Source organism: Lottia gigantea (assembly GCF_000327385.1).
Source record: "Lottia gigantea unplaced genomic scaffold LOTGIsca_10, whole genome shotgun sequence".
Taxonomy (NCBI): domain Eukaryota; kingdom Metazoa; phylum Mollusca; class Gastropoda; family Lottiidae; genus Lottia; species Lottia gigantea.
The window spans coordinates 3100119-3113187 of NW_008706747.1; the positions used below are offsets into that span (position 1 = coordinate 3100119).

The following is a 13069-nucleotide window of genomic DNA, read 5'->3' on the forward strand; positions in this document are numbered from 1 at the left end:
GTGTCTGTGGATGGACGTCCTTCTTCCACAATGTCGTTCGTCTTATAGCTTGACTGCAATAATTACTTCTCTTTCTCTGTCGGTTTCCTTGTTGTGATTTGAATTTTCTATACTTAAATCGGAGTCCTCTTTCGCATTTGAATATGCACATTGGATTTTCTCTTTTCAATTGTTGGACTAAGCATACAAAATTGATTCGCCCCTTTTTACTTGTATAAGTACATGTATATACAATTATACAAGATTACAGAACGATATTTCAAAAATACAAAACGAGACTTCATAAATATTCAAAATAAATTTCAAATAGTAAGCATATATCACTATGAATAGCTACACGTTTTAGGTTATGCATAAAGGACATCAAACATCATTTTGCATAGTATATACAAACAATTATACAAGATTACAGAACGATATTTCAAAAATACAAAACGGGACTTCATAAATAAGGTATTCAAAACAGATTCAAATAGTATATTATACTGAATAGCTGTACAATTTATAAACTTCAATACAGAACATTAAATGCATGAACTTGGAGGTACCATGAATGGAAAGCTAATACGTCGGCATTGACACTGCTGTTATAAAGGTTTTGTATAGACTCCATAAAGGATTGAAACAATTTGAGAAGGGGCCGATTTCAATATACCACGGTAATGTGAGATGAGAGCTATTCAAATCGTAATAATAACTATTGAAATTACTATAGAAAAGAGAATAATAACAATTCAAGGCAGACTTCATAAAAGCACATTATGTTTTATACGAGTTGATATTTACGACTACCCTTAATAGGTCTTTTGGTTTTTTAAATCTTGTTTATCAAGTCTCACGCTACGTTAGGAAATGAATGTCTAGCACACTCTGGTAAGGTGTTTGGGTACACCCCAGTTGCTCTAATTTGATGCGCTCTTTACCACAACTCGATGTTCAGTCCTCTATTATGACTTCAGACTCGATACATATTAAAATGTAAGTATAAGATGAAGACATCAGGTTTTCGGCAAGGAAAATGAATGATACTCAAAGAAATGAATATCTCATTAGGTAATCATCTTTGTGGCTCAAATTAGAGTTCTTTACAACATCCCGGTGTTCAATCTTTACCATGGTTTTAGACTCCGATACTGTATACATATTATAATATTTAAGATAAGAATGTGGACTCTCTAAAAGGGATCAAGTTTTGTGCATTGTAAAATGAAAGATACGCAAGGAAATGAATTGTCTAGTTACACTCCTAAGGTGTTCGGGTACACGTCTGTTGCTCTAATTTGTACTTAACCACTCCTCGGGGTAAATTTAATATGATTAGTCCCTTAGCATAGGTTCAGTCTCGATGCATAATCAAAATATTAGTTTATATCAGATATATATCCATGAAGGTGTATTGAGTACATCCCCTTTATAATTTCATTTGTCACCTATCACAGCTTCCGCATCATAAATAATCAAATTAACAGCGTCAGCTATGTGGACTCTGACTTTCTGATCATTAAAATATTAATCAGAGCAGATTTCAACAAATTGTGGTGTGTTTTTGTTTACTTCTGCGTTATCCACCCATCTGGTTGATCTCGAAATCTTTTGTTTTAACCATTGTATAGTAGACAATAAGATATGAACAGTAAGAACTATAGAACCATTGTCTAGACAACATTACCAAACCGTTTAATCTTAATAATTTATTTTCATATATTGCATGGCTTTAATCACTCAGCTTATCTCTAAGAACTAGATGGTTCGGTAAGCTCTAGTCTGGTATGCTTTCGTCCCATTCTGACCACAGAAAAATGCTGTAGTAGCAAGTACAATCTGCTAACTAGTTGGACAGTCTAGTTTGGTGTTCCCAGCTTGTCCTAGACCAAAACGTTTGATTCCATACATGGTCTCACTTCACTAACTCGGTTTCCGGTCAATCATAGTCTTCAAAGGATCATCTCTACCAATTTCAGGATTAGATCACATTGTTGAAAGGAAGTTTTCAGAGGAGGGTTTTAAACGAATAATATAAGGGACAAAAAATACACCTACCTTGACTTTGGCAGTACAGCCAGACATAATCCCTAAAATCCCACAAATCCGTCACTGAAGCACATGTAATCCAAAGGAGCTAATCCAAAACGACGTTACCAGTTTCAAGTTATTCCAAACACGAGGCTACAGTGATCTACAGTTCCAAACTTCCCCAAAAGGTAATCACGCTTTCTTGTAATATGCATGGTACCAAATATGGAATTTTGGTTCGTCTTCAATAGTGGAGATATGTTCTCTGCTGCTGTCGATCTGTAAAGATAATGAAACTTAAATGAAATGGAGTTTTACATCCTACTGTTCTAAGCTTCACAATGTGTCTATCTTATGACTGAATGCTACATGTTTAATTTTAAGTCTGGTTTAGTTGTTTAATGCACGTGAGTTGGTATATGTTGAGGAAGAGTTTATCAGATTAATTTTAGGCTGAACCATGATAAGTTAAAATTTATGTCAGAAATTCAGATTATTTTCAGACTAGACAGTGAATAAAGGTGTCTCAGACTGTAAGATTAGTCAGAGTTTTTCGGACTATTTTTAGTTGGAATAGCGAGTTTCTGAATACACGTGGAATTGAATAGAAATACAGAAAAATCAGTTGAAGACAGAAGAATAGATTCTAATCGTCGGTTTCTCATTTACTTTCCTTTCAAGTTGAATTTTCCTTTTTTTCATCCCTCCTTATATAGAGACTAATTTGTGACCAACCAATTGATCGCAGTTATTGCCAGTAATCGGTCATTTCACCCTCAAAAGACGCATTAATAACAGTGGTGTTTCAAAGAAGGCAGAGGGGGTGGGGGTGTCTCCTGAAAATAGCCTGACCTAGGTTTGCCCCACCCTACTATTTTCAAATTGAGTTCTTAAATTCCTGATACTGAGTTCGCTTGACAATTCTGTGGCGCACACTCATCTCCTTGACAAGTTATATGGCGCACTCTCACCCGTTGACAAATCTGTGGCGCATTCGTCATATAGTATAAATAATATTCAAATATAAAGCAAGTAACAGGTATAATACAATATATATAACTTCAAGTCTTCCACTGTCCAACCTAATTGGTTTCGTTATCCACCCAACGCCCCCCAAACCCCCAAATCCCACCCCCCCAAAAACCCTCACCCCCCACAACCCTCACCCACCCCTCTCTCAATTCGACATAATTTAAACGAATTAAAATTCAAATATAAAGCAAGTAGTAGCTGTAATATATAATACTCCAAGACATATATTGTTCAACACAAGCTGTTTTTTTTTTCACCCCAAGTCGACAACCCCCCGCCCCCCTCTTCTCTTAACTCCAAGACCCCTCTCTCAACACAAAAGTACAATAGAAATAATATTCAAATATAAAGCAAGTAACAGGTATAATACAATATATATAACTTCAAGCCTTCTATTGTTCAACACAAGCTGGTTTTGTTCTCCGATTCAAAAGAGCTGACTAAATGCCATAGAAATATCGTGCTCTTTACCACAATAGCATACACTCTGTTCCTACGTTTTAATACACTTCGTTCTTTGTACGGAGAATAAAGGAAACTTTTGAAAACAAATGAATCGAAACAAAAGTTGTATGTATTGAATTGCCTGATCGAATTGCGAAAGAAAAGTCGATTTTGTAGTGGCAGCCATCATATAATATTTGTATGTAACATTTTCTCTTATGTTTTCTCCATTCATATGCCTCATTGCTTTTCCAATTAGACGACTGTTGTTTTACAGCGCGGGGTAAGGTCTACTGAAACCGAAATTTAACATTGATTTCTAAAGTATTTGCAGTCTCAACAAAAAATGAAATGGTCAATGACACCACAGCCATCAAAACCACCCACCACCCAAAGAACACCTTCGACCACATGGTCCCTTCTTCGACAACCAGCTCCCAAAGAACCCCTTCGACCATCAGCTCCCAAAGAACACCTTCGACCATCAGCTCCCAAAGAACTCATTCGACCATCAGCTCCCAAAGAACTCCTTCGACCATCAGCTCCCAAAGAACACCTTCGACCATCAGCTCCCAAAGAACTCCTTCGACCATCAGCTTTCATATCATAAGAGTTTAGTGGAATTTTAGTGGTATTGTAAGAATCACATACGTTAGACTGAGCAAAGGAATGGTGAACATCGATACTATCAGTGTTCCCCTATACACATAAAAAGTTTAGGAAACCTTTAAGCAATCTCTTTAAGAAAAAACGCTCTGGCATGAAAGACTTTGGATATGAATAGGAAAGGTAAATGGAATCTACAATAGTTCTATTGTTTACTTTCTTTGGGATCAAACAGCCGAACGAGACGCTGTATTATTGTCTGAAAAATTATCGTGAAAACTTCAATTGTTTGAAAATCAACAATAAATAAATAAAAATATCGATTACAACTTATATTTTTTCAGAAATCCCCAGTTATGTCAAAATCTTACGGATGGTTGGACCGCTAAAAAAGTTCTGAAATTTAAAGTGAATCTTTTGCTTGTTCCTCTAGTTTTGTTAACCTTCATTTCTTAAACTTGCTGTCCTGATGAGGAATTTATAACCGAAACATGTGTCAGCAGTATGAAATAAGCTACAGCTCAAGTCGGCTATGTGTTGTGCGTCAGTCGAGTTTCTAATGAATCCTACAAGTGGTACGGTACTAAGATTCGGGTATCACCAGTTAGACAGGGCTTCCTAACAATGAAACACTTGATGACACTCCTGTTATAATAAATGCCATTCCACGCTAGTAACACATTCCACGGTACTAATATTAGCTGAGCTTTTAATTATCACAAGAATCATAATTGAGGGGGGTGAGGGATATTTTACAATGTATCAGTATCAATATCTATCTAAAACACCTACTGTCCCTCTGTCATTCTGAACAGTAACTCTCAGTTTTGACAGCTAACATTCTCATCAGCAACTTACCCTTTCTTTAAGATCAACAGTAATAGTGACGTTTCAAGATGATTATTTCTCGTCACCAAGATTTTCATTCCTGCTAAATCCAGTCCAAAAAACCTTAAAAAATGGCAATCCAATTGGAAGCAGTAGTGATACGCAGCCAATACGGTGTATCAGTAAGTATACACCGTCGCAGTTTCGAATCCAAGTCTGCTAAATCCACAAATTTCCATGATACAGTTCACAGAATACACTGTCTTTGTTTCGAACCCATGACACCATTATCCAAAGCAGGGTTTGAGCCATATAGAAAGTCCCGTTAACCGAACACTATCCTAGTCTCGAACCCACAGCAGCTAAATCCACAATTATCCACGAGGCATATTGAAAACACGTCCTACTTGACTGAAATAAGAAGACACTGTCTAAGTTTCGAACTCACGTCACCAAAATCCATATATATAGTACAGATAAGCGTAATCTGTCCCAGTTTCGAACTCACATCAGCTAAATCCATAATTATCCACGATACACATAGAAAACACGTCCTACTCGACTGCAAGCCAACTATCAACTAAACGAATAACGAATGAAGTATATGAAATGTAATATGAAGGATTGACAAGGCTGCTTCATATAGAATTAGAAGAAATCTGAACAAATTGTGGAGAAGGAGAAGAATAGGAATAAAAGGGGACGGTATGAACCATTGTATATATGATGAACATAAAACCTTTTAATTCATAAAGAGCAATGCTATCATTTCTCTTGCTTGAATCGGAAATCAAGACGGTACAGGTCATTTCCAGCCAATTATCTTCGTTTTGTGTAAAAGAAAAACGTAACGTCTGGCTATTCTGAATCTTATTTAGTAATCAAATTAGCTCTATTTTTCTGCACCGTCTTAGGCTGAAATCATTAAATTGAATGCAATTTTACATTCTACTATTCTGTTGCAATTAAATCGGTTACGGGCCGAGCTCGGGTCACAGAATTGGGGCAATTTCTTGAAGAACCGAGTTCCACAGTAGAGCTCGTAAGAGTGCTTTTCCACATACAAAGTCAAACAATACTATAAGACAATACGTTTCAAAGACGAAAGCTAAACAATCTGGTACCCACTGATGTACATCACAGCCGGAAAGACTTGGTCTTCTAACCAGAAGTTTCCGGGTTAAATCGCAGTTCTTGAACAGTTTAATAAATGATTCAATTCTCGGTGATACAACATTTCTGCTGTCTGATAGTAACAGAGACTGCTGGATGCTCCAACTCGGAAAGCCCAGCACCACAAGAACGCCTGTACCATCTTATAACCGACCACGGCTGAAAGGGATTGTAAAAGGTTTTCCAGACTGGACTTTTCTGACTTTCGGACACACCGAAAGCATCCATTTGAACCACTAAATTTTCTCTTGGAAAATAATCGTTCCATAACCTTTGATCGCTAAGGCCCTTAGATATTATTCGAGAACCTGAAGCAGAAGAGGTTTCAAGACAACACCTCCATTTTAAATTTCGGGTAACCTCATACTTCCCTTTACTCTTTACCTCTGTAAAGTTCACCCATACCGGCCTGTAAGCCATGTAGAGCAATCTAGAAATAAGTACGTTAATAAGGTGTAGATAGAGAGAGTATTGTCAATAGGTGAATAGCCAACTTGAATAAAGTCATTTTAACAAGGGTTGGTTTATTCATCGGCTATTCAAATCCTTAACAATACATTGTGTATCTCTTAATACGGGTATTATAGAGGCTTTTAATGAACGCTTGTGGCCACCTAACGTTACAAAATTCACCGTTTTGTTGGCAACTATTCGTGGCATATTTATGAAATTTCAAGGTATTTTACGCCACTGATTTGGCTACAAAACGCTTGTGTCCATAAAACGTTACAACTAGGGTTGCTTCTTAAGATGGGTATTATAGAGGCTTTTAATGAACGCTTGTGTTTACCTAACGTTACAAAATTCACCCTTGTAGCGTATTTCCGAGCTTCAAGGTATTTACGCAACTGTTAGCCAGTATCCATCCACCTTTCTGAAGTTGGTGGTATGGGCGGGCAGGCTGGCATTGGACCGTCGAATCCACCTCCACATGGCCTTCAAACCATAACACCTAATCATGGGTTTCCCAATTATAACGATAATACTCTATTAGACGACTCTTTTTTATCCTAACCAAACGGTCGATCGTTTCTATCCACGTTTTATCGCCGATTTTGTATAAACCGTTGAATCAAGTCCGCACTTTATTCTCCTAAATAGAACCCTCCATTCATGCCTTTGAAACAAGTCCGTACATTATTTGCGTAAATAGAACCCTCATTTAGAATCTTTTGAAGCCTTATCACCGTCCTTCAAAGAAGTTGTCACGTACGATTGTATGAAATATTGTGCACTGTACATCAATTTAGTCAATACTTTCTTAGAACTCGAACTCTATACGTTGCCATTTTTTCCAATTACAGGGAATTATTCAACGATTCTTGTCATATGCGCGCAATAAATTGTAGTACATCACGCAGCAACATGCAGTGTACAATAAGGTCAATTTTACCAAAACAGAAGGAATAGCATACTCATACAGTCAAACTTGTAACAACGGTCGATTGTGTTCAGCACCATCCTTCAACGAACACACACCGTGTTCCCAATTGACATCGCAGACATGAAAATTCAGTTCCTTCCAGTTCAATTGGAAATATGGCGTCACCGAAGGCAGAGAGGATGCAATCCCTTTTTCGGGGGCAAAATGATTAACTATTTTTCAACAAATATAATCACGCATATCTATTTTTCTAGATTGTACTTCGTCAGAGATTGAAAATAACTTCACTAAAGACCGAGGTAGCACTTTTCCTGACTCCGAAGCCAACACGAGTGAAGCATTGATAGATGAATCGAATGCAACCTATAATAAAAAGCGTATTGTATTAGAAATGGTTGCGATTCATTGGGATTTGAAAAGAAGGGAAATAGATTTCAATCGAAAGGATAAAGCAAGTGTCCCGGTATCTATGAATCTCTGAATGCCAATATGGCGTCCTATTGTGGTACCATAGTTCCATACGATGCTGGAATTTGAATGGAATTGAATAGAAATGTCATGTGAATGGGGAGATTCCTTTATGGAAAATGGAAGTCGCATTGGTAGCATTCTAGCAATTAATATTGTTTTTTTCAGTGAGTTTCATTCAGTTTGAATATAGTCTCTCAAGTAATAAGTAAAGCTATCAATTGGGAATTGTACGTCCTGTATTTGGTGGAGGGGAAGGGGGGTTTTTAGGGGCGTTTTTCATGATAGTAAATTACCATTATTTCAACCCCATTTGGTAAAAAAGGCTGCAAATGTGCCGAACAAGAAATTACTTCTCAGGAAGTGTCCCGTTCTGACCATAGACAACTACCATTGAGTCCAGCTAGGTAGTGCATGATAACGTAGTTTCCTATGGATAACGTATGACCCACTGACCCGATCCGTTCATAGAACAACCATTCCACCAGGCTAGCTATTTTAGACACAAATTGTCTATGGTTTCAACGCATACAGACAGGCGATCGTCTTAACACCTTGACTTTCGTTCGAAGATTAGCTCGTCTGCGAGTTAAATTTCTGAAAAACGTTCGACATTCGCGATCCGACTTACGGCATTGATACCATAAATAACTTAAAGTACTTTTCCATTTATTTATTTCAACAAGTTTTAAATGTCAATAGACGAGCTCAGCAGTCGAACAATACCTCTTTTACTTCTCCAACAGTCATTAAGGCTTCTATACAATTCAATTCAATTCTACTTTCGATTTCCTTTTCAAGAAAATCAAAATATGAAAAATTATTGACAGACGTTTGAATGGAGAAAATAAGACTCCATAATCAAAATGATAGACATGTATATCACGACGGTTTTGGTATGGAAACGTTAAAGAAAAGTCGTCCTAATGTTCGCGGCTAAAAAGGTGTGTGTTTTTTCTGGTTTCTTTTGATAAAAACGTTGAAGATCGACCAAGGGAGAGAATAAGTGTGAAAGAACAATAGGGCAAGAACAATGGTTAATTCTAAAAGATTGTAAGAACTCAATGGCGGTAATTAGAAAATCTATGTCTTCTTATTTCTGAGTTTATTATGAATTGTCAATATACCATATTAGATTGACGAATAGGTTCGCTAATCAATGTCCCAATAGGAACTTTAGTAATGAAATGGAGTTTTACGCCTTACGTTACATTGCTTGCATTGGGATACATCCAGATACAAGGGCATACAAAAAGGTAATATCTAATAAATAGCATGCGTACCTAGAAATGGTTGGCCAATCAATGTCTCAAATAGGACTTTATTAATGAAATGGAGTTTTACGCCTTACGTTACGTTGCTTGAATGTGGCCGCAGTGGCCCAGTGAGTTAGACGTGGCTCGCAAACCTACAGGTCGAGATAATACTTCGGATTTTTCAACCCGGTTTCCCCTTGTCAATGATGCAGGTAAGAGGGACTGACATGGAAAAAACGTTTATTTGTTCGGATGGGACAATAACCCAAGGCCAAGTGTGCTACAGGCTGTGCACGTTAAAAAGATCCCTCGACAGTTGGAAATCGAAAAAGAGCAGGCTTATGCCACTGTCTTGGCAAAATGTCCCTCATTGCACCCTGCATGGCGTTGTCCGTCTCCATTAGCCCACATGGTGATATCTGAAATCGAGTTCTATCAGTTGTCGATGCAAATATTTAGACAATTATACAGATAGCTGAAATTGAGCTCTTTAAGCTGATAAAGCAAGCATTTAGACAACTATACAGATAGCTGAAATTGTGCTCTATAAGCTGATAAAGCAAGCATTTAGACAACTATACAGATAGCTGAAATTGAGCTCTATAAGCTGATAAAGCAAGCATTAAGACAATTATACAGATAGCTCTATCAATTGGAAAAGCAAAAAAATTAGACAACTATATATTTCTAAAGTATACATTATTGTCAAACTGCAAGGTAAAAAAGATGAAACATGACATTTGCAAAATGATTAGCTAACTTTTTAAAATTTCACTTCCTACAGATTATGATTGGCAAAAACCGATGATTAAACGCGAGGCCGATACAGAATCTTCATAACTGTCTTGCGAACACGTAAATATGACAAAATTTTTCTGACACGAAGTCTTAGGTCATATCTCGAGACGAACGGATTTAGAAAGGCGACAAGAAATTGTGGTCATTTTTTAGATTCAGTTACTAAATTTGAACAAGTTTAAAATATATTTTATTTATTGTGTACAATGACCCAGGATGACCAAATTTTGACTTTAATAATAAATGACCTGCCAAAAGATAAATTTAAATTTTAAACCCTCCCCTTATATTGTTTTAAAGAATTTGGCGGTTTGGTATTGGGTAGACCTAGTTTACGTTGAGGAGGGGCGGTATGACAAGGGGCAAAATAGCACAGGGCGATATGGGAAAAGTAGGGGTTAAACGGTGAATGATTTAGGGGCGAATTGGGAAGGACGAAATGGGAGAGACGGTATGGGAACTTGGAAGACATTCTCATTCAGATAAGTCAAATATTTCAATAAACCAAGACCACGTTTCCGCTACAGGCTGCGCATGTTTGGAGATCCCTCGACCTCGACGATTGGAAAAGGAGTAGATTGTTGCCACTACGGTGGCAGAATTCTCCATTGCACACTACATGTAGAGCTCATACGTCTAGGCCTAGACCTACGTGACCGGTAGGCTAGTATAGATGATGCACGAAGGACTAATGACCTATTAGCCATTGAATGACATTGGGTTGAGTGTTTGACTGGTCGGTCTATTGTTGAGGACCCCAAAGGCCGACAATCCGGCTTTCAACTATCATGGCGGAGAAGCACATGTTTCAAAACATTTAGTATTTCGAGCCTTTTGCTTTCGCTTACCCTTTTTTCTGCAATCTGTATTGCATCAAACAAGGTCTGTCTCGTTGTTTTTCTTCGTTCGCCTGCTACAAAACAATCCGCGCGCATTTCGATGACGTCATTTTACCGCGCAACGGATTGACTACCAAATTAGAGACTATACTTTCAAAATTACGGACTTATATTGGATTTAGGAAAGGTTTACGGCTGTTTATGCTTTGAAAATGGGTGTTTTTTATGCTTTTACTCTTTGTCACTAAAACATCTAGCAGAAGATTCAAAGGTCATGAAGGTCAATGCAATGAGGTATGTTGTAGCCTTCATGTCTCAATGGAAAGTCGAACCCACGGCACTATTTTGACTATGAGTAGGATATAAAAAAATTCCAAACCATACCCCACTGGCCCGAAGCTACAGAAGGGCAAGGAGGCAAAAAAAGATTGCCCCACCCCCCCTTTGTAGAAGAAATAATGACATCCAACTACTTGCATTTCATAAATTAAACAAACATACACAATTGCCCTTCCGGATACATTACTTGCCCCCCCACCCCCTTCCAAAAAATCACCCATGTCTGGCTACAGGCCAGGTCCACAACCTCTGGCCGTATCAAAGCATTAACCGGCCTAGATCTAATGACAATATATTTACTATTGTTTTCAAACTCGTATTTCTACCGCCATTGTTATACACCTAGATTTATTGCTACTGTATTCAATGTGGCTATTGTTCAACATACAAAATGCAACACGACGCTTTTCTATGGATTATGCCAGTAATCCGGCGAGGCAAATTTATGACGACCTTTCTCTATGAGAGTTCGCCTGTATATGTGTGTGCGGGGGGAGGGGCGACAGAGGGGTTTGGGCGGAATCTTTACGCCAATGTATTCAATGCATCAATAGCAAAAAGCAACAGAATGGTTCATGGTTTGCAATGGATTATGCCGTTATGTGTGTCGTGGAATGAACCGATATGAAGTTTTACGTCCAGCGTCCTTTCCTTCTGTTCCAATATGTGCTAAGAAGACGGCCAAGGCCACGCAGAGTGCGATGAGGAAAACCAAGCCAATGCATCAGCATTTGGTTACTCTTTTTACAACGTACTCTTAGGCACAATCTTTGTCCTGATGATGATTGTAAATCTGAAACAATAGGACTATTTCTCTCACCCCCACCCTCTCAAGGAATTGACCCCACCATCAAAACACTCATAAAGATAAATAAATAATCGGAAATGAGTTGGTTTGTTTTTCCAATTATTTGACACAATAGCCCGACTACTGAGCTTTTCTTCTCTGCGTCAAAAGCAACAATGGTTCATAAACAATGCCGACAATAGTGTCTTTTATTCCTGCAACAATTCCATCGTATCCTGGTATTGTCATTAATAGGTAAACATCTTCGACATGCCAGTGTTCTTGACAGCAGGTGGAATTCAGAAATAGGAAATAAAAATAAACGTTATTAGCTATGTGGACACTCTGAAACGTATGTCAACTAGGCAATATCAAATATACAATATTAGCTATGTGGACTCTCTCAAACGAATGTCAAATAGGCAATACCAAATAAATTATACAAGCTATGTCGACTCTTTGAAAGATTTTGACAAACCATAATATCAATAAAACATTATTAGCTTTGTGGACTCTCTAGAACGACAAAAAAAATACGTTGTTAGCTATGTGAACTCTCTGAAAAAGTTACTGATACGACAGCCAAAATACCATATAAACATTATCATATTATACCATGTGGACATTATAGGCTATGTGGACTCACTAAAAGGTTACCGAAAGAGCAAACAAACTCTCTGGTATTCAATATTAGCTATGTGGACTCTCTGAAAGAACTGGTGAACGAAAAACCCTCATACAAGATGATGCTACAAACCATATACCAACTAAAATCTGGCGCACAGTGCCACATCAAAACCAAGTCTTTTAGCGAAGATGCCAAAACGTGTCCTTTTGTTTTTCAGATCTCAGGCTATTGTTTTTGAATTATGTGGTCTTTTGTATTTTGTTTCGTGCCGGGATTGAAACTGGGGGCGGGAACAAAACGACTGTTAATCAGTGGAAAGTAAATAGAATTAATAAACTAATTGGACCCAGGCTAGTCTTTATGTAATATATTGACCGAGGGTAATGAGTGACCTATAGGTGTGTGGGGTGTGGTATTGGTCCCTGCCCTAGTCCCTAGTCCCAGTGGTCCGTGAAGTTTGTAATGAGGGAAATT

At 37.8% G+C, this 13069-nt stretch overlaps 1 protein-coding gene across 1 annotated transcript; it reads right to left on the reverse strand.

Annotated features, from left to right (window-relative positions):
- Positions 1-2205: 2205 nt before the first annotated feature.
- Positions 2206-5446, reverse strand: LOTGIDRAFT_156172 (hypothetical protein; the record flags this gene model as incomplete). The annotated part of the gene is made up of 4 exons (XM_009046192.1): positions 2206-2292; positions 3184-3243; positions 3877-4188; positions 5372-5446. 4 exons carry the CDS (start codon positions 5444-5446, stop codon positions 2206-2208), a joined length of 534 nt encoding a protein of 177 aa, XP_009044440.1.
- Between the last annotated feature and the right edge of the window lie 7623 nt (positions 5447-13069).